The sequence below is a fragment of the Kuraishia capsulata genome, genomic scaffold (genome assembly GCF_000576695.1).
Source record: "Kuraishia capsulata CBS 1993 genomic scaffold, Kuraishia_capsulata_scaffold_4, whole genome shotgun sequence".
NCBI classification, from domain to species: Eukaryota; Fungi; Ascomycota; class Pichiomycetes; order Pichiales; family Pichiaceae; genus Kuraishia; species Kuraishia capsulata.
In genome coordinates, this window is record NW_019172953.1 from 1,012,852 (window position 1) to 1,033,903 (window position 21,052).

At 44.5% G+C, this 21,052-nt stretch overlaps 10 protein-coding genes across 10 annotated transcripts; 5 read left to right on the top strand and 5 right to left on the bottom strand.

The window, feature by feature from the left end:
* Positions 1–1,067: 1,067 nt before the first annotated feature.
* KUCA_T00003655001 (uncharacterized protein) lies at positions 1,068–2,654 on the top strand (the record flags this gene model as incomplete). Its single annotated transcript, XM_022602091.1, has 1 exon — positions 1,068–2,654. The coding sequence occupies one exon, from the start codon at positions 1,068–1,070 to the stop codon at positions 2,652–2,654; it is 1,587 nt and encodes a 528-aa protein (XP_022459669.1).
* A 206-nt stretch (positions 2,655–2,860) lies between these two features.
* On the bottom strand, positions 2,861–5,761 carry KUCA_T00003656001 (uncharacterized protein; the record flags this gene model as incomplete). Its single annotated transcript, XM_022602092.1, has 1 exon — positions 2,861–5,761. One exon carries the CDS (start codon positions 5,759–5,761, stop codon positions 2,861–2,863), a length of 2,901 nt encoding a protein of 966 aa, XP_022459670.1.
* A 407-nt stretch (positions 5,762–6,168) lies between these two features.
* On the top strand, positions 6,169–7,785 carry KUCA_T00003657001 (uncharacterized protein; the record flags this gene model as incomplete). The annotated part of the gene is made up of 1 exon (XM_022602093.1): positions 6,169–7,785. The coding sequence occupies one exon, from the start codon at positions 6,169–6,171 to the stop codon at positions 7,783–7,785; it is 1,617 nt and encodes a 538-aa protein (XP_022459671.1).
* Positions 7,786–8,138: 353 nt separating this feature from the next.
* On the top strand, positions 8,139–10,157 carry KUCA_T00003658001 (uncharacterized protein; the record flags this gene model as incomplete). Its single annotated transcript, XM_022602094.1, has 1 exon — positions 8,139–10,157. One exon carries the CDS (start codon positions 8,139–8,141, stop codon positions 10,155–10,157), a length of 2,019 nt encoding a protein of 672 aa, XP_022459672.1.
* Positions 10,158–10,398: 241 nt separating this feature from the next.
* KUCA_T00003659001 (uncharacterized protein) lies at positions 10,399–11,911 on the bottom strand (the record flags this gene model as incomplete). The annotated part of the gene is made up of 2 exons (XM_022602095.1): positions 10,399–11,825; positions 11,881–11,911. 2 exons carry the CDS (start codon positions 11,909–11,911, stop codon positions 10,399–10,401), a joined length of 1,458 nt encoding a protein of 485 aa, XP_022459673.1.
* Positions 11,912–12,290: 379 nt separating this feature from the next.
* On the bottom strand, positions 12,291–12,629 carry KUCA_T00003660001 (uncharacterized protein; the record flags this gene model as incomplete). Its single annotated transcript, XM_022602097.1, has 2 exons — positions 12,291–12,530; positions 12,603–12,629. 2 exons carry the CDS (start codon positions 12,627–12,629, stop codon positions 12,291–12,293), a joined length of 267 nt encoding a protein of 88 aa, XP_022459674.1.
* Positions 12,630–12,845: 216 nt separating this feature from the next.
* KUCA_T00003661001 (uncharacterized protein) lies at positions 12,846–15,719 on the top strand (the record flags this gene model as incomplete). Its single annotated transcript, XM_022602098.1, has 1 exon — positions 12,846–15,719. The coding sequence occupies one exon, from the start codon at positions 12,846–12,848 to the stop codon at positions 15,717–15,719; it is 2,874 nt and encodes a 957-aa protein (XP_022459675.1).
* Positions 15,720–15,870: 151 nt separating this feature from the next.
* KUCA_T00003662001 (uncharacterized protein) lies at positions 15,871–16,317 on the bottom strand (the record flags this gene model as incomplete). The annotated part of the gene is made up of 1 exon (XM_022602099.1): positions 15,871–16,317. The coding sequence occupies one exon, from the start codon at positions 16,315–16,317 to the stop codon at positions 15,871–15,873; it is 447 nt and encodes a 148-aa protein (XP_022459676.1).
* Positions 16,318–16,928: 611 nt separating this feature from the next.
* KUCA_T00003663001 (uncharacterized protein) lies at positions 16,929–18,800 on the bottom strand (the record flags this gene model as incomplete). The annotated part of the gene is made up of 1 exon (XM_022602100.1): positions 16,929–18,800. The coding sequence occupies one exon, from the start codon at positions 18,798–18,800 to the stop codon at positions 16,929–16,931; it is 1,872 nt and encodes a 623-aa protein (XP_022459677.1).
* Positions 18,801–19,516: 716 nt separating this feature from the next.
* KUCA_T00003664001 (uncharacterized protein) lies at positions 19,517–20,212 on the top strand (the record flags this gene model as incomplete). The annotated part of the gene is made up of 1 exon (XM_022602101.1): positions 19,517–20,212. The coding sequence occupies one exon, from the start codon at positions 19,517–19,519 to the stop codon at positions 20,210–20,212; it is 696 nt and encodes a 231-aa protein (XP_022459678.1).
* Positions 20,213–21,052: the final 840 nt, after the last annotated feature.

Sequence of the window (21,052 nt, forward strand, 5' to 3'; positions counted from 1 at the left end):
TGTGAAATCGCTCTACATTGGCTCTGTTCTGAAAACTATCGGCGGAGAAGCCTCATCGCATCCATCGCAAACGGGCCTGGTCCGAGCACAGAGCCGAAACGGGCATGTGACAGGTTGGAAATGAATTAATCAGATATCATTGTGATTGAACCATTGATGAACGGTATTTGTCAGTTCTGGTGAAATTTTTGCAACAGAGTAGCCATTATTAACGTTTGGTGGTGTTATGTGGGCGGTATTGGTTACCCGGATGCGTGCGGCGCTGGTGAAAAATTGGGCAAAAGATTCAAACACCTTGTGTTCAAAGGTTTGCATATGGTAAATATTATCTCACGGTCCTGTAATGCAACTTTAATACATGTTTCTGGCAAGCTTTTTGTGTTTGAGAACATTGTGAGAGCCTTTTGGGCCGAACGCAGAATGTCTGCGATTAGCGGAGAGAGAGCACTTGGTATAGGCGGCAGCTCAAAAAGAGACCCCCCTGTCCATCATAAACACCACAAATTAGCACAAGTATACCACATCTATCTCCATCTTGTCAGTTGATTTAAAATATATTGATCCTCAAGAATCTTCAAGGAAATTCCGCCAATATCTACCAGTTCTTGACTTCGGTCTTCTGTCTTCGGTCCTATCTGACACACTACCCGCCGAAATGTGTCAAAATAATTGGCGCCCGACGTCTTGACCCTTCCTCAGCCGGTGAGTATCACATCTGACATCAAATTTGGTTACCATAATACCAGAAATAATTTGCACCCCGTAAATTAATTTCATGTTCATCCAGTTGAATAGCAAAATGCCAACTGAAACTTCAAACATTACCAACCAAAACCAAACGGCTTGTGCGGCTGAGTCTTCATGCAGGAACTGGCTAGATGAGGTGAAATTGGGCGTGTATTCTTTCAACCGCCAATTTCAAATTTAGTTGGTTGCTGCTGTTGGAGATATATCCTTCAATATTTTTTTCAGGTTTTTTTCTTCTTTTCACCGTCTTCTGTTCGACAACCTCTGTTCAACAACCCAATTTCTCAGACTCGTATCATTTGGAGGAAATAACACCAACAATGCCTGACTACGAAAGACCTGCCAAGCCACCCCCATCTTATCAACAGGAGCCTCAGTACAACCCATATGAGCAGAAGCCGTTCGACAACCAAGGTTTTGCACAGCAGCAGCATGAACAGGACCCTGAATTGGGTCAGAACCAAGAGAAATGGAATAACAGGCCTCCTATGCCTACTCCCGGAAATACCTTCGAAGACACTTTCAAGTTGGAAAACCCTGTTTACCATGATATTCCGTTCACCATCCTGTTTATTGCCACTTGCGCTGGTTTTCTGGTAGTTGCCGGTATCTCTCTCAAGAGCTACCATTCCCACACTTCCTATAGCGGAACCAGCATCTATGGTACCAACAGTTTGACTCTCAACGGGAACACTCTAATCTTGCTTGCTTTCGTGATTGTTATGGGCTTGGTGCTGGCCCTTTTGGGAATGGTTTTGGCCTACACCTACCCCAAACAATTCATCATTTTTGCTCTTTTCGTGAATGTGATACTGGGATTGGGAACGTCAATTCTTTATCTGTGTCTTCACTACTATTCAGCCGGTATTGTGTTCCTGGTCTTGACATGCTTGTCGGCATGGTTCTACTGGATGTCCCGGCACAGGATTCCATTTTCAGCCCAAGTCTTGCAGATCGTGATTGGAGTTGTCAGAGTTCATCCATACACATGGATTGTCTCTCTGATTGGAGCTTTGGTTAGTGGAGCATTTGCAGCCCTTTTCTCGGCCACAATCGTTGCTACCTACCTCAAATGGAATCAAAATGATTCAAATCCAAACTGTCAATCAGGATCCTGTTCCAGTGCCAAGGTGAAGGGAATTCTAGTATTTGTCTTCTTTGCTGGTTATTACATCTCGGAAGTGATCAGGAACGTAATCCATGTCACTGTCAGTGGAATCTACGGCACTTGGTATTACATGTCCAAATCCGACCAGGGTATGCCCAAATACCCTGCACTTGGGGCTTTTAAGAGAGCCATGACTTATTCGTTTGGTTCTATCTGTTTTGGCTCTTTGATTGTATCATTGATTCAGCTTCTTCAGACTGGTCTGCGTATCCTGAAGCAAGACGCACTGAACAGCGGAGAAACATGCGGTGCAATCGCGGTAACGGTGATCCAATGTATCGTCTGGATCTTGAATTGGCTGGTGAGTTATTTCAACCATTACGCGTATTCCTATGTTGCTCTCTACGGCAAAAGTTACTTGGACTCGGCAAAAGATACATGGCACTTCATGAAGTACAAAGGTATTGATGCTCTAGTCAACGACATGCTGATCAATCCTGCGTTGACTCTATACTCATTGTTTGTGGCATACTTCTCGGCCCTTTTGGCATATCTCTTCCTCAGATTTACCAAACCTGCCTACAACTCTGATGGTGGTTACTACGCACCAGTAGTTGCATTTTCCTTCCTCATTGGGATGCAGCTCTCCAATATCATGAACTCTGTGATCCGGAGCGGAACAGCCACTTTTTTCATTGCTCTGGCTAAGGACCCCGAAGTGTTCCAGATGTCTTATCCTCAAGAGTTTGAAGAGGTTTTCCGCAATTATCCACAAGTGCTTCAGAAGCTCCAGCAATGAGACAGACAATAAGTGCTTTCTTGAGCAATTGTATAACACGAAACGAACATTAAAACAGGTAATTTTTACGAATGGACTCTCTTAGTTATGTGACGTAGTTTTTCACCTTCCAATTGATCCTTCAACTATATTAGAACTATACGCATAAATTAATTAGTAGCGTAAAACCATCAAATCATCGCCAAACACCGAACAAAAAAAGCTTCTTATTGCTGTAGAAGCTCATAATCCCCCGAATTCTGCTGCCTGGTACCCCAATAGCTGAAAGGCATTCCCAAACGACTCATAAACCCCGCCTTTCTTCTATTTACTTTGAATCTGCTCAATGAGCCAACATCAGCTTCTGTATCTTGTACGGCAGCCGAAGTCGAGTCTGACACTTGCACAGTCGCCTTTGGTGGTTTCCAGGTCTTCAGTAAAAGAGAGCTCAAAACAACACTCACAGACGAAAAAGCCATTGACAAACTCGCCAGCATGGGATGCATAGTGATACCGATTGGAATCAGGAAACCCATTGCCACAGGCAGCATCACCAAATTATAGATCATGGCCCATAGAAAATTCAGCCTGATTCTGTTGAAAGTTTTTCTGGATAACGAAAACGTGGACACCACACTCCACAAACCTTTGGACGTGTCTGCTTCAGTATCGTTGGACAGAAGAACCACATCTGCTGAGTCTATGGCGATATCTGTCCCCGAAGCAATCGCGATTCCCAAATCAGCCTTCACAAGAGCGGGAGCGTCGTTGATTCCATCGCCCACAAATGCAACTTTTAGACCGAGCTCCGTTTGGAGATTGTTCACCAAAGCCAGTTTCTCGTCTGGTCTGCAATTGGCAAAGCAGTTTTCCTGGGGAATTCCAACGGATCTAGCAATGAAAGAAGCAACACGCTGGTTGTCTCCAGTGACCAATCCTACCGAATACCCCGATGTCATGAGCTCTGCTATCGTAGACTGGGCATCTGTCTTTAGAACATCCTCCATCTCCATGTATCCAACGTAGTAATCGTTAATCAGCACATGGGATAACGTAGAGCAATGGGAGAAAAGCTCCGAACTTTCCTTGGACTCGACCTCACTCACCACATCTTGAAAGTCTGAGATATTGGAGATATGGCTCTCGAGCATCATTTTGTAGTTTCCAACCTTTAAGACATATGTCTGGTAGTTGAATCTCACGACCGCCGATATTCCAGAACCAATCTGAACTTGAGACTCCACAAGTGACACCTCAATGGGGTCGCCTACCTTTGACTTAGCAACCTCTGTAATAGCCTTGCCAATAGGGTGTTCACTTGAAGACTCGATCATTCCCAAGAAAGCCCAGACATCAGACTCTCCGAGCTTCAGATTCTCCTGTAACAGGCCCCTCTTAAAATCGTAGTTGGAGAGCTTCATGAATCCGGCAGTGATCGTTCCGGTCTTATCGAAAAGGACACAATCTATTCCATTTGCAGCCTCCAAAACGTCTCCTCCTTTTAGCAAAACTCCAAATTTCGCACCTGCACCTGTACCTACCATGATGGCTGTAGGAGCAGCTAATCCGAGAGCACAAGGACACGCCACCACAACCACAGATACTGCCAACAGCAAGATCTTGGAGAAAAGCACTTCTCCATCTGAGTCCAAGAAGTACTTGGGTACCGAGGCAGTAGAGCCGTTTCCCTTACTCGTAATACATCCAAGAATACCCATCCACGAGATCAGAGTTAGCAGAGACAAAACCAAGATTGTTGGAACGAACTTAGACGCAATCTTGTCTGCATATCTCTGAATAGGTGCTTTCGCAATCTGAGCATTGTGAACCAACTTGACTATCTGTTGGAGCTCCGTATTCTCGCCTACCCGCAGAACGCGCATGTAGAGGGCATTTGCCTGATTTACAGACCCACCGATTAGTCTGGAGCCTTTACCCTTCACCACTGGTAAAGATTCCCCAGTGAGCAGAGACTCATCAACTTCGGAGGTTCCGTAGATGCAAACTCCGTCTGTGGGAACTTTCGCACCGGGCAAGATAAGCGCAATGTCGTTCTTCTCCAGGAGGTCAACACCGATGTTTCTGGTGGTCATGTCGACCACGTTCAGTTCTCCGTCCTCTGAGAAAACAGATTCCCAGTTCTCTATTATGGTGCATGTGGACGGAGTCAATGACAAAAGCTTGGAAAGAGCAGTAGAAGTCTGGCCCTTGGCCCTGTTTTCAACCCATTTACCCAGACTGACAAAGATAAACAGCATGGCAGAGGTGTCGAACAGCACAGTTGGTTCCTGCTGAGAATTTGTCAAGAAAGCGAGCAACATCGATATAACCGAATATGTGTAGGCTATCGTTGTGGAAATGCAAATAAGCAAATCCATAGTTCCACTTCCGTGTTTGAGAGCACTAAAGGCACTAATGTAGTATCTCTTACCCACTCGCATCTGGATATAGGTGGTCAGAACAATCTGGATAACCTCTTCCAGGTAAACGCCGTGTCCAATTCTTAGTCCCTGAGGACTGACATGAAAAACCTGCTTTCTGATCATTGGCAAAATATGGCCTAAGAAGAAGACGGGAACTCCAACTGTTATACACTGTAAAAGATTGTCTCTCCAATACTGGATTTCCTTGATCTTTGAAAGGAGTTCCAGTTGAGACGTCAAATCTAGAGCATTATTAACAATTGCATCAAATCCACAATCCTCGATTGTCTCAATGATGGTCCGTATCCCCACTTTATTGGTGTCGAATACCACACGAGCCTCCTCAGTAGTCAGACTAACGTTGCAACTGGCCACTCCATCAAGCTCAGAAACCACAGATTCTATCGAATTCGAACAACTCGAACACGTCATTCCATAAATTCGCAGCGAAACCGAAGTATTATCATCTTGAGGCGTTTCGGCATTTTCGGATGAGAGAACAGCACTATCAAACCCACAGTCTTCGATAGCCTCTCGTAGCCTTTCAGGCGAAACAGAGGAATCGTGCTTCACAAAAGCCCTTTCGGTCATCAACGAGACTTCTGCAGAAACAACGCCCGGTTCCTCCTTCAAAACAGCCGTTACCGAGTTAACACAGGCGGAACATGTCATCCCCGCCACAGAAAGCGTGGTGGTAAACGACATGGTACCTTTGAATATTTTGAAAAGCCAAAAAAAGACCTCTTAATTCAGATGGTATCTAATTAACCCGCTGACTCTTTTTCGCAAAATAATCGATTGAAGTGGGCAAAAACTGGATGATTACAAAGAAGGCGTTGTAATAACGGCAGAACAAGGCAGAATCGGATGAGCCTTTTTTCCCGGCCAGATTTTCGAGATAACGGAAAGTTTTGTACCTGTAGTGATGGGAGAAGTATCGTTTGTAAAGGGAGATTTTGGGATAATAGCCCACCTCTGCAAATGGCACCAATCCCGGTTATACCGGGAGATGAGAACTGTTTTTATTAGGCTCTAGGATTCCAACAAGAGATAGAACGGAAAGAGGTGCAAACAGTGTTTTTGCAAGGTTTTTGCGGGAATCCTGTTCCAGCATGGACTTGCCAAGTGATCTCAAGCATCTGTTTCTGGCATGGCTTGAAGAGGAGAGGGTAAAGGCCGAAAAGTTCAGTACTCATCTGGCCTCTGTATACTCGCGAGGCGTGGACAATATACGCGCGTCGCAGACGGTATTCCAGCATCCCAAACAGCTTGGTTCGGTCCAGGGTGTTGGACCTAAAACTGTGGCATTGATATCAGCAAGATTAAGCAAGTATTGTGACGAGAATGGGTATAAGACTGTTGAAGAGAGTGTGAAAGCATCTGAAGACAAGGCCAGAGATGCTGCAGGAAACGAAGAAGAGGCCGAAAATCCAACAAATTCTAAGAAACGGAAACCTAGGAAGTCCGATGGGAATGCCATGAAGAAGAAAACAAAGAAACAGTACGTGCCGGCGAAACGGTCCGGTGGTTACGCGATTCTCATTACTTTACACAGCTTTGACAGAAGGCGATCTGGGATGACCAAAAGCGAGATCATTAGTGAGGCAGCGCAATTCTGTGAAAGCAGCTTCGACCCAAATCCAGCAACAGGCCAGTTCTATTCGGCATGGCAGAGTATGAAGACGTTACTGAATAAGGAACTCGTTGTTTCGAATGGAAGACCAGCTAGGTTTTCGTTGACTGAGGAAGGTTCACAAATCGCCGAAACTCTGTGTCTTGAGGATACCCCCAAACGACTTCTGAAAGACGTGGCTCCTCCCTTTCCAATTCTGCAAGAGCTGGAGGTTCCAGATAGGCCGTTTACGGTTTGGAACTCTGGGGACTTTTCAGTAGTTCTGTTGCTGGATAACAGAGAGATCAAGTCCAAGGATAACAGAGGGTTCTTTGGTAACACACTACAAAGGATGGGAGTGACAAACGAGACACGAGCACTCTCCATTGGTGATGCTGTCTGGATAGCCAAACACAACGAGACTGGCAAGGAAGCCATTTTGGATTTCATTCTGGAGAGAAAGAGACTTGATGACTTGCTAATGTCTATCCGCGATGGGAGATTTTTGGAACAAAAATCGCGACTCAGCCGAACGGGAATCGATCATGTCTATTATTTGATAGAAGAACAGTCGTCTCGAGACGTTTCGTTCATGGGTGATTCTCTTCAGACGGCTATAAGTGCCACTATCACCAACTCCAAATTCCATGTCAAACGCACGGCCGATGCTGAAGAAACTGCTCATTTTCTAAGAGATTTGACTGGTTTGATTGTGGAATACTACAAGGACAAGTCACTGGCAGTAATGCAACTCCAGAACCTGAATAGTCAGTCAGAATATGCACGGAGGCTAGAATTTCACAGATCGCGGCTGGCCGAGGACACGAAATGTGCACATAGCTTTGAGACTCTCCAGGTAATTCTTTCGAAATCGGACATGGCTACCGTGGGAGAGATGTTCATCCGAATGCTGATGGCTATTAAAGGTGTTTCTCTGGACAAGGCGGTAGTGATCCAGAGACGGTACGGAACACCGCTCAAGTTGGTAGATGAGTACGAGAGGTATACTGGGGATGGGAGAAAAATGCTACTGGATGAGTTCAAAGGAGAAGTTGGCAATAAGAAAATCGGTCCTGTGTTGAGTGACAAGATATGGCAAGTGTGGGGAGGTGTCTGATCGGCGTATCAAACTTCTGGAACACAAGCCTCACTAGGAAAAGAACTCTTTTTTGGAAGCAGTGTCAAAAAAATTTAAAAACTACAGATTTACAACCATACTACGGATTTCAAGACTGATTAACGTTATGTGGGGAAGGGTGCAAAGGTTGAGTCGTGCCCAACTTATTCGTGAACCGCTGGACTCTGGTTTTGAAATATTTTCGTGTCTCTATCAATAATTTGGAAATTCGATGAGATTCCAAACTTACGTGTCCAGTTCACGCTCTTGTCAAATATAAATCGTGTTCTTTTCTTCTTTCTCTTCTTTCTTCAGCCAAAGCGTTTGTCTGTTTTCCACCATTTTTTAGCAGAATGTTAAGCTTCAACCGCTCGATGTTGGCCTTTGTGGCCCTCCTCTACGCTGTGCTGATGGTGGCTGTTCCTCTGGCCCAGCCAGTTGTCGGTGATGACGTTGAGAGTTACGGTACGGTTATTGGTATCGATTTGGGTACCACCTACTCATGTGTGGGTGTGATGAAGTCTGGAAGGGTTGAAATCTTGGCCAATGACCAAGGTAACAGAATTACTCCTTCTTACGTGGCCTTTACCGACGATGGCGAAAGACTTGTTGGTGATGCTGCTAAGAACCAGGCAGCTTCGAACCCACACAACACTATCTTTGATATCAAAAGATTGATCGGAATGAAATACACCGATAAGTCTGTCCAGAAGGACTTGAAGCACTTTCCTTTTGAGGTTCTCAACAAGGATGGCAAGCCAGTCGTCAAGGCCACTGTTGGTGGCGAGGCCAAAACCTTCACTGCGGAGGAGATCTCCGGTATGATCCTTGGAAAGATGAAGCAGATTGCCGAAGACTACCTTGGAAAGAAGGTTACCCATGCTGTTGTGACTGTTCCAGCTTACTTCAACGATGCCCAGCGTCAATCCACTAAGGATGCTGGTTTGATTGCAGGTTTGAACGTGTTGCGTATTGTCAACGAGCCAACCGCCGCTGCCATTGCCTACGGTCTGGACAAGACCGATGGTGAGAAGCAGATTATTGTTTATGACTTGGGTGGAGGTACCTTTGATGTTTCGTTGCTGTCCATTGAGGGCGGTGTTTTTGAAGTTTTGGCCACTGCTGGTGATACCCATTTGGGTGGTGAGGATTTCGATTTCAGGGTCGTTCGTCACTTTGTCAAGATCTTCAAGAAGAAGCACGGTATCGATGTCTCCGAGAATCCAAAGGCTATTGGTAGATTGAAGAGAGAAGTTGAGAAGGCCAAGCGTACTCTGTCTTCTCAGATGTCCACCAGAATCGAGATTGACTCGTTTGCTGACGGAATTGACTTCTCTGAGTCTTTGTCTAGAGCCAAGTTCGAAGAGATCAACATTGAACTCTTCAAGAAGACTTTGAAACCAGTTGAACAAGTCTTGAAGGATGCCGGTGTCAAGGCTGCCGATGTTGACGATGTTGTTCTTGTCGGTGGTTCTACCCGTATTCCAAAGGTTCAAGAACTTCTCGAACAATACTTCAACGGTAAGAAGGCTTCAAAGGGTATTAACCCAGATGAAGCTGTTGCCTATGGTGCCGCTGTCCAAGCCGGTGTTTTGTCTGGTGAAGAGGGTGTTGATGACATCGTCCTGTTGGATGTTAATGCTCTGACTTTGGGTATTGAAACCTCCGGCGGTGTGATGACCACCTTGATCAACAGAAATACTGCCATTCCAACTAAGAAGTCGCAGATATTTTCCACCGCTGCGGACAACCAACCAACTGTGTTGATCCAAGTGTACGAAGGTGAGAGAGCCTTGGCCAAGGACAACAACTGGCTTGGTAAGTTCGAGCTGACCGGAATCCCACCAGCTCCAAGGGGTACTCCTCAAATCGAGGTCACCTTTGTCTTGGATGCCAATGGAATTCTGAAGGTTGCTGCCACTGATAAGGGAACCGGTAAGTCCAACGAAATCACCATCACTAATGACCGTGGTAGATTGTCAAAGGAGGAGATTGACCGTATGGTGGAGGAAGCTGAGAAGTATGCTGAGCAAGACGCTGAGTTGAGAGGAAAGATAGAATCTAGAAACTCCTTGGAGAACTACGCTCACTCCCTGAAAAATCAAATTGGTGACGACTCTGAGACTGGTCTCGGTAGCAAGTTGGACGAGGATGACAGAGAGACTTTGTCTGATGCCATCAAGGAGACTTTGGAGTTTTTGGAAGACAATTACGACACCGCCACTAAGGACGAGTTTGAAGACCAAAAGGAGAAACTGAGCAAGGTTGCATACCCAATCACTGCCAAGTTGTACGGAGCAGGTGGACCAGCCGGTGACGAAGAAGTTGATGATGATGATTTCGACTACGACTACGATCACGACGAACTATGATTGCTTAAATGTTTGGTCGAATGTCATATACCTGTTATTTTTTACCCTTTATATTGCATTGCTCATTCGAGCAAGTTGAATCCAATAAAGTTGTCACCTTGTACAGTTCAAGCTCTTGATCAGTTGCAATTAGTAAAATTGCCCTTGAAGCAAAAACGTTTTTCTGAAATAGCTTTGAAATAATGAAACTTGATCTTAATGATTATACTTGGACCTATAAAACTCTAAGATTTGCTTCTGCCTATTCCGCATCAACAGCATCAACCAGAATTCTGCTCTCGAGATCAGAGTAATGCTCAAAGTAAGTCTCAAATAAGGTAACTAGTTTCTCAACATCATAAGTCCCTCCAGTCTCTCTGATCGAGTGCATTGACAACTGAGGATTACCCAAATCCAAAGTCTTGATTCCCAATTTGGCACTCAGCATTGGACCAATGGTGGAACCACAAGGTGAATCGTTCCTGACCACAAACAGCTGTAATGGCACTTTGGCAATTTCACCTAGCTTCTTCAACAGGACTATTCCCACCGAGTTCGTGACATAACGTTGGTTCGAATTAACCTTCAACACAGGACCTTTGTTGATGGAAGGCTTATTCAAGGAGTCGTAGACTTCACTGTAGTTTGGATGGACACCATGGGCCATATCAGACGAGATGAGAAAAGATTTTGCCATAGATTGCAGGAAATACGATTCTGATTGCAGTTCACTGGAAGAAGTCTCATTTCCGGTCAATCTGGTGATTCTAGAGAGAATATCTGGTAAGAATGACGAATCAGCACCCTGGGCTGAAAGAGATCCAATTTCCTCGTGGTCAAAGAGGGAAATCAGCTGGATACCTGTCTGAGATGCCAAATCATCAACTGAGTTCACCAAACCATGAGTTGCACAAAAACAAGACACCTGGTTGTCCAGTCTTGGAGAAAAGATAAACTCGTCATTGAGACCTCCAAGGGTGGACTTCTGATTGTCGTAGAGAACTAATTCGAAATCCTGAATTTGGGAAGTTTCAACTGAGAGCTCCGCTGAAATCAAAGATAACAGCTCCTTGTTGTGTCTGCTCACAATATTTTGAATTGAGTTGAACTCGCTCTCCGACAGAGGCTCGCTGTCACAACAGCCTGAGGCAGTCGAATCTGTAAGACCCGCGATTGGCTTGAACTGGGTCTCCTTGTTAAACTCAAACTTGACGTATCTCTCTTTGGTCAAATGGATAGCTAAAGTGGGAATTCTCAGAATCGGCTTGTTGATGTTCACCAGCTTGGAGATGAACTTGCCGGAGGCCTCATCGTAGATGAACACTCTTCCAGCAACACTCAAATCTCTGTCGAACCATGTATGCCATATTCCTCCCCCATAAGTTTCAACTCCAATTTGTTGAAATCCCTCCTTGTTAGAGGTCGAAATGGGCTTTATTCTCAGAGTAGGAGAGTCGGTGTGTGCTCCAATGATGGAGATACCATTACCCGGGGTCCATGCTCCACCAACGGTGAAGGCGATTATCGAGGAGCCATTACGGGTGACAAAGTACTTGCCACCCTTCTTCATCTGGCCAGCCCATATTTTCTTCTCTGACAGTTCCTTGAACCCGGAGGCAACCAGTTCCTTCTTCACTGTGTCCACCACATGGTAGGGAGTGGGTGAAGCGTTGACAAAGCTGACAAAGTCTGAGTGTGTTAGGGAAAATTGGCAATTTGGGCTCTGAAATGAAGCTTTACTTACCCTTTGCGTATTTGATTGCTTTGGCTGACATTTTGCTCGATGCACAGGTGTTCTTTGTCAAGGGAGAATGATTCATGAGAGAAGGCGGTTTGTTAAGGCTTCAAATTTACCCTGACGATATGCCGCTCGCGTGTGCGGCAATTGAATGTAAATCACTCTGTTGTGAATTATACGATTACAGGATTTGTTGGAAATTCGGGGAAAAGACCAAAATTTTAACTTTTGATGGCTTTTTGAATCATATTTCTTGTAATAACGATAGTTAATCAATGAAGCCCTCTAATGGTGTCCATTATTGAGCCCCTATGTCTCGAAACATAGCAAATGCATTGAATTTTCACTGTAATCTATGCGTGTTGTTTATGGTACATTTTTGGATTCCAACCTATGTTGAAGTTATCGGGCCGTTTTCACATTTCCAGACTCGAAATTAACGTTATGTTGTCCCCCTTCAACAGTATTCTCCCCAACTTCCTCTCTTCCTTGGTCTTGGAGTTGACTTCCACGGCATCGTCGACCACCACGTTCATAAATTCATCAAATCCCCGTATGTGGCCATTTATCTTGCTCTCTGTCTGTTCGTACAACCAAATGGAGGATAGAGACTGCTGCTGCAACAACTTAAACAAGAAGTTGATTGGAGGCACCATCTGTAAAGTTAGTAGGCATCCGAGAAGAGTAGAGTTTTCAGCCAGCGCGTAGCTAATATCAACCGGACTTACCACCTTCTGCTGTCTTCTTCCCGACATATTTTGCAGGTGTGTATTTGTATAAATGGGCTAGTAACTTGGTGAAGAGAGGGTTTTCTAAAACATACCCAGTTATCCTATGCTACGTTCATCTGCAACATGCGAAAAAAATGATTCGTGCGCGCGCGAAAAGGCCATTGAGGCATTCAAGAAAAACAGTTCTTTGAACAAAAGCCTGATCACACCAAGTTTGATCACGAAACTAGAAACTCAACAATGTCTGAGGAGACCCTAAATCAAGTTAATAATGCACTTCAGGCTCTTTACTCCAACGTTGACAGCTCCGTGAAGAAGGAGGCGAGTGATTTTCTCCAGAACTTCCAGCGGTCCCAGGAAGCATGGTCTATTGTTTTTCCAGTGCTACAAAACGACGACCCGAGCGCCTTGCAATTAAGAATATTTGCGGCACAGACTCTGCGATCCAAAGTGAACTACGATTTGTCTCAGGTGCCCAGAGAATCCCTCCCCTCGCTGAAAGAATCCATCTTACAATCCATCATTGCATTCGATACCAAGCAGAAGTTGATCTCCACCCAGCTTTGCATTGCCCTGGCCAACTTTTCTCTCCAGTATCTTGATTGGAAGAACGCAGTCACGGAGATTGTCAATGCTCTCTCAGCAACTGCAGTATCGTCCTTGCTAGAGTTTTTACAGGTTTTACCTGAAGAGTTGTCAGATGTCAAGAAGACTCCTCTAACAGACGAAGAATTCCGGGTAAGGTCTCAGGAATTACTAACTGACAATGTCGAGCAAGTGCTGTACATTCTCACTTCGTTTGCCGGATCGAAGGATTCTAACGGAGGTTCTGCAAATTCGCTCGTGTTAAGTTGTTTGAACTCGTGGATCAAGGAGGTTCCTCTGGACCAGGTGTTGACGAATAATGCTTTATGTTCGTTGGTTTTTCAAGGAGTCCTCGATGTGGACACTTTTGAGATGTCTATAGATTGTCTATGTACCTTGATCCAAGAAACCAGAGACTACGACAATCTGGTTGTGATCAAGGCATTGTACGAACAACTAATGACCCTCAGGCCTATGATAACTGAAGATGATCCCGAACAGCTAGAGGCTTTCACAAGACTGTTTGTCGAGGCTGGAGAGGCATGGCACGTTTACGTAGCGAAGATGCCGGAAGAATTTGCTCCTCTCGCCGATGTTTTGCTGCAATTGACGTCTTTCGACGAGGATCTCGACATTGTCAAATACACATTCTACTTTTGGTATGCATTGAAACAACTGATTGTGATGGAAAAATTTGCTCATTCGAGACAAGTTTATGTGCCAGTGTACACAAAGTTGTTGGAAGTCATGATTTCTCATCTTCGCTACCCTGTCGTCGAGGGAAACGAGTCCACAGATTCGTCGGTACTCTTTGGAGACAGGGAGCGCGAGGACAAATTCAAAGACTTCAGATACGAAATGGGTGATGTGCTTAAAGACTGTTGTGCGGTGATAGGTACTGACACAGCTTTGGGTATCCCATTGAATATTTTGGTGTCTTATGTTGAGTCGAAATCCCGCGGTGTGATCGTACCTTGGCAGCAGGCTGAGGCTGCCATTTTTAGTTTGAGAGCGATGGCTAAAGAGGTGGGCACCAGCGAACAGAATGTCTTGCCCAAAATTATGACTCTGCTGGTTCAACTACCCGAAAACCCCAAGACCAGATATGCCGCGACTCTGGTTCTGGGAAGATACACTGAATGGACCGCGAGACATTCGAATTTCTTGGAACCCCAACTTGATTATATCATCAAAGGCTTCCAACTGGCTGATACTGAGGTGAACACTGCAGCCGCACATGCTTTGATGTACTTTTGTCAAGATTGTTCGCATCTGTTGATCAACTATTTGGAGCAGCTTTTCAACTTCTACAACAGCGTTTATGCTTCATTGGATCTGAAGTCTCTCTACGAAGTGGCAGATGGTATCGGGCACATTCTCAGAGAAGAGAAAAACAAAGAAACGCTGTACAATATCACATTAATGTTCTGGAAACCAACTTTGGAGACTTTGCAAGGGTTCTGTGACAATATACCGAAAGACAAAAAGACTCTGGAAGAGACTCACACAAAGATAGCGGACACAATCGAAGTCATAAGTGCTTTTGTGAGGGTATTGAAACCAAGAAACTCGCGCGACACTGAAGTTCCAGTAGCTAAGATCATTGTGGAGGTCTGTTGGCCATTGGTGGCCAAGCTGCTAAGCATTTACGGAGAATCAGAGAGGGTCAGCGAACGTTGCTCCAAATTTATGAAGACCTCGATGCAAAGTTTTAGTTTACACTTGATTCCGGTGATATCTCAGACTGCGGAGCTATTGGTGCATGGGTTCGAAAAGTTTCACTACGGCTGTTACTTGTGGGTTTCTGGAATATTCATCAGAGAGTATTCAGATGAAGTCGTTCCAGCAGAGATACGCGAATCTGTCTGGCAGTTTTCCATTCAACAATCGAGCAACTTCATGAGGTTTTTGGATGAGCGCAAGTCTAACCTGGCCAATTATCCCGACTTGGTTGAAGACTTCTTCAGGATGGTGAGTGATATCCTGATGTTCTTCCCATTCAAATTCGTTGATTCCCCGTTGCTTACCTCGTCATTTTCCACCGCACTTGCGGCGCTTTCTACTCTTACTCAGGTGGATCCAATATCGAATACGTTGGAATTTTTGATTGATCTCTTTTCTTGGGGATTTGAGACACCACCCATTTCGTTCGTGGATGAAGTTCCCGCTGAGGTTCAGCTAAAACTTCGCCAGTTCACCCTCCAGGTAGGACAGGAACTCACAACTGTGCTGATGACGGGATTGATATACTCATTTCCATATGATTGTGCTCCAGATGCTTCTGATTTACTCTCCAAGATTATCAAGCTCTCTGTGAGTCAGAACACACCTGATGCCAAAGCTGGTCTCATATGGCTAGATGGGTCTATCCAGACTCTGCCGACTGGATCTGTTAATGAAAAAGAGCGACTCAAACTGCTGGCTACTGTTGAAACAGCTATCAACTCCAAGGACTTCAGAAGGGTCAGAGCAAGTATCCATGACTTCGTGAATTGGTACTCCAGGAAGAATATCAATAGAAACAATTAACATAGCACATACGACTGGTCATGGACATCATCGTGACATCAGTTCCACCAAAATTTCATCAAAGTTGAAAATCGTTAAATGTAAACGTATATACAGAAGCCACCAAAAATGAGATCTCGTTTTCCCTCTATGAAACCCAAGCGCTCATTTCTCAAGCAGCAAGAGGGGGCGAAGGCATCTCAGCTCCCTCGGGTATGGCCATAGGCTTGTTTTGTGTGGCGATCCACCTTTGGAACATCATACCGACACCCTCGAAGACACCAAGAACACACGCACAGGTGATAGCGGAGTTTCTGGTGTGTTTCCAGCCACCTCTAATTGCTATACTTCCACCCGTGAAAAACCCTGCAATGATGGCATTCCAGGGGTCCTCTCTCTTTCTGATGTGCTTGATTCCACAGTCGTAGAAAGACAGAAGACCACCCCAAACACCGAAGTTTCCACCCACGACTGGTGCTCTGGCCTTAATCGCCAAGACGGCTCCCGAACCACGTTCTCCAATAGGGGAATTACGAAATCCTTTGATACCATGCCAGACGCAACCACCAATTACCTTAAATACTGTTAGTCTTCTTGCTCCAAAAGTTGTCAAGGGCATCGTCGACACCCTGTAAAATACTCACACCCATGGCAAAAGCACCACCGAAATCGTTCACAATGACGATTGGGCAAGGATCTCTGGAATGATCAGCACTAGCGGACATATTCAGATGTTATCGAAGTTCACTGTGTTGGTTGTATGTGAAAATGTAGGCTTTGCGGAATTACCTTTCCCTTCATGTCGAAAGTTCGGAGTGATAGAATTTTTGAAAATATTGTCACGTGGTTTGTTGGTGCACGAAAACCTTTAACTTAAAGGCGCATGGAAAGTGTCTGTTCATCAAAATATATGAAATATTCCCAAATTTCAAAATTATCCATAAAGTCATCAAAATGCTAGGATAGGAATCACCTTACAGTAGAGCCTTTTTATTTTTTCCAATTCTTGAATTTCTTTTGAGGCCAAAATCGGCAACAGCCAGAAGCGTTATCCTTACATTTCAGTATGTGAAACTCTACGCCTTTCAAGGGGATCACTGCTTCAAGTCCTGTACCCGTGTAGTTATAGGTCAAAGGGGCACCAGTTCGCCACGCCCTGCTACAATTTGACAAAAGTTTGATGATTCTAAAATTTTATTGTAAAATATCTATAAAATGCAAAGTAGTAGTTCACAAAAGCTCGCGATGATTTGGAGCCTCTGATGAACTACCATCTTCCTCGTGAACTGCTCGCGGTTCCTCTTCGAGTTTGAAGGTCTTTATTAAATTCGAAGAGGCACCCAAGTCAGCATTCAATGTGTCATTGGAGGCAGGGGTCAACTCCCTTTCATACTGTTCATCTTCCTCCCAAATATCTTCGGGGTTATCGACGAAGAATGTGCTTTGATCCCCGAAAGGATCGATATCATTAGTTTCAACCGGATTCACGATAGGCTGCATGAGAACCGAATTTTGTTGGGACTCAGCAAGAATGTGCTCATCCAACATAGGGCCATGAAAGTGCCCCTTTCCCCACAAAAAGTAAGCGATGGTGGCTGAAACACCAAAGAGGATGGAGACGACAAAAGCATAATTCATGCTTCTCACTGTGATGGGAATCTGTGGAGGCATGCATAAGATAATGATCGACAAAGACACCCAGATCAAGCTGATCGCATTAAAAACCCATCCAAACTTGTGCAGTTTAAAATGGGCACCACGAATTTTGCGTCTTTTATTAAGTAAAAGACATAGTATTGGAATCCCACTCGCTAGGGAAAGACTAATTACTGCGCTACCCACAAAAGCACTGAAAGCAGAGGAGGATACTAGCGACAGCAAACTAAGTAGGATAGAGACGACAGTGGAAAGAAACAGGGCATTTCTGGGGACGATAGACTGTTCTCCCATGTCGTCAACGTGTGTCCACAAGTCTTTGTATGGTAGGGCACCATCTCTGGCAAACGCATAAGTCAGACGAGAAGCTGTGGTCAAAGTACCAATACCAGCGAAGAGAACAGTTCCAATTAGTAGCAACACCAAGACAAAAGAAACAAGCAAAGACTGAGTCGACAGCTTGAATACCAAGTCAATAGGGAAGATGTCAGGATTAGAGTCCAACAAAAGGGTTAATTCAGGCAAGATGCTCAGAATTGGAATAATAAATATGACACCCGTGACACCTGCAACCAGTACAGAAAATATCATTCCCTTTGGAACGTTTCTTTCTGGGTTTTTGACCTCGTCACTCATTGCTGGGATCATGTTATAGCCTTGCAAGGTGAACGATGCTGATTGTAGACCAATCAAAAATGCAATTGGATCTGGCCAGCCAGATCTTGACGCATCAAAGTTAGTGAGAATGTATTTCACATCATGGAATGATGAGGAAAACAGCATTAACAGCACGTCCATAATCAACACGGTATAAATTGTCCAGTAAATGCAAAGAGTGTTGATCTTTTCCAAGTACTTAGAAAGCTTCAAATTGACAAAGGCACAGAATATGACCAAACAAATATACAACATAAGTGTCAGTATTGAGTCACTCTTGTACTCGTCGTCTTTCAAGCCTAACACTGATAAAATGAATTGTGATCCTCCATAAACGATACTGATGAACATGGTCCAGTTGCCCATGATCAAGAACCAGCCCGTAAACCAGGAAGCCACCAAAGAATATTTTTCGTTGGCCAGAATCGCTGCAAAATGGTACGTTCCACCTGAAGATGGATATTTCGAGGAAACTTCGGCTAATGACAGTGCGACACAGAGTGAAAGAAGTGTCACTGTAACCCAACCCCACAGAATCGTCGCAGATCCTCCATCTATCAAGCCTATGGATAGGGTGGTCGAAACACCAAAAGGAACACCCATAAGTGAGAATCCCAGCCCGATCATCGAGCTGACTGTCAGTTTTCTGCTCAGCTCTTGCTTGTAGTTGAAATGTTCCACCTCTTCACCGACATCATCATCACCAAGAAACTCGACGACCCTGCCTGGGATGTGCGAAAGGCCGGCTACAACGTCTTCGCCATTCTGCAGAAGACTGTAATTTACCATGCCCTACTCCAGCACGAAGTAAATTGACGCACTCCTTGAGGTCTTGAAAGGAATCCAGTTCAGTATAGTCTTCTGGCGGACCAAGCCTTAACGCGCGTGTTACACGGGCATGAGGCGTGCAGTTCTCAATTAGGTGTGCCTAACTCCAAATTTCCAAAAAATAATGATCGTGTACCGGCTACCGGCACGGCCAAGTGCCGTTTGTCTCAGAAATGACTCACCCACCAGAACAGGCGGTACGGCATCTGATACAGTGGGAGTGCGTCAACGAAATTTGTGTGTGTCATAATTCCGTATGGCTCATAGTATGAATCATCCGTCAGATTTCTCTTGCATACGGCTCCTGGGTTAAAAGGGCTCAACTTTCTTCCCTGTCGACATACTTATTCATCTTCTTTTCGCTGGATTTGGCTTTGTGCTTCAACCTTTCATTGTCACCATCTTTTTTCAATCCTGTCACTGATTAATTGTTGCTTTGCGTCTTATACCTGTTAGGAGTTTACGTCACAATGAACTTCTAAATTCCTTCCATCGCTGGAAGAAACAATATCGAGTCTTAGCTTAGGGGTTAAAGATTAACTAACGTATCATAAGCTGACCTCATTGCCGTGAAGGATTAGCTTTTTCTGCAAAGAGAATACCAATTTGCCGTCGTCTGGATTCAAGGAAGTAATCGAATCCCTTCTCGGACTGAAAGACAAAGAGAGTCTACTCCAATGGTTTTGGCATATTCTACCGAAATGAACTGCTGTGACGAGGGCGAGCTGATCACAACGTTTGTCAAGATTGGCCATCATCAAAGTTTGAGCTCGCGCTTGCGCTCTTTGAACATCAACGTCTCATCTTTGCTTGACTGTCCTATACAACAGGATATACCTGACCTCGTTTCAGACAGCGAGTCTCAATCTTGCGACGAGGATAGCGATCAAGATTACGAGATGTTCAGTTATGGACCAGCTATGCAGGACAGGGAAAACCTGATGATCCTCATAGTGAGCATTGTGTCAGAGCAATTATATAAGACCGCCAAGGAGAGGTTCCAATCGTGTGCTTGCTGTCAGGCCGTCTCAGTGAAGAGTGTATCGACTTTCCTGCAAAAGCTGTCGTCTCGACTGGGCTGCACTTTTGCAAACTTTCAAAGATGTCTTGTCATAATGTCAAGGTTGGTCCAGGAGAGTCAGAACGACTTCAATTGTCTCAAGAAGCTCATTTTGGCTTCGTTTATGATCAACTTCCACAATGAGGTTGAGATGAAAACGTGGGAGAAAGTCACGGGATTGTCAGCGATTGCCTTGAGAGGGATTTTGAGTTCGTCGATGTATCGTACGGACCTCGGCGTGACACACACAGAGTTAGTCGAGCTCAAGGAAAATATACGCGATGCGGTTATGAAAAGGGTAAAAGTGATTTAAAGATTTAATTTTTGTTGTTTCGTTGTTATCAGGTACAGTTTTGTAATAAAATACAAAAGGGATAATCATTAAATGCCAAGAGTAGAGAATTAGTAATTAATCAAAATCCCCCAACTTTATCAAGTTAACGGAGGACAAAATCATAAAAAGAGCTGGGCTATCAAGTACTTAGAGAAGCAACCATGACCACATTCCTGAATCCTCAAGCTGCTACAGACAGGTGGTAGTCCGCACTCCCATTCCCAGAAGCCAAAACAAAACCAAGCAAACACAAAAAACAAAAATTAATTGCCTTGAATCAGAAGATGTAAAGAAAAAACTTTGTGACCAGAGGGAATATTAAGCACACATCCCACAGGGTAACTCTTCTACAAAGAAAAAAGGGCCAAGAGATAAACTCATTGGTTAATAGTGAGCACATTACTATAAGAAAAAAGCATGTCATCTAGATCATGAAAATCCTGTTTCGCATCCATGAGACCTGAGGCTAGTTTGCATCTGCTCAAGCAATTACAAAGGAAAAACATATAGACAAGACTGTCTTTATTGAAACTGACAGCTGGAACTGTTCAATCTGACTCACCAAAGTCGCACAATGGAAAGACTCCGAAATCTCTATAATAAAAGCCAGACACTTCCACCAAGGAACTGGAAGCTCAATTATTTTGATCACACAGACAACGGCCTTACCTTTGTGGTGTATAAAATAAACAGCGCAGTAACATACTTGACTTGGACAACACAAAACATTATCCAAAAAATACATAGAACAAGCTGAATCATCCATAGATGATAAGATTGCAAATTGTTGTAGGCGCGTGATTGTATGTTTATTAGAGC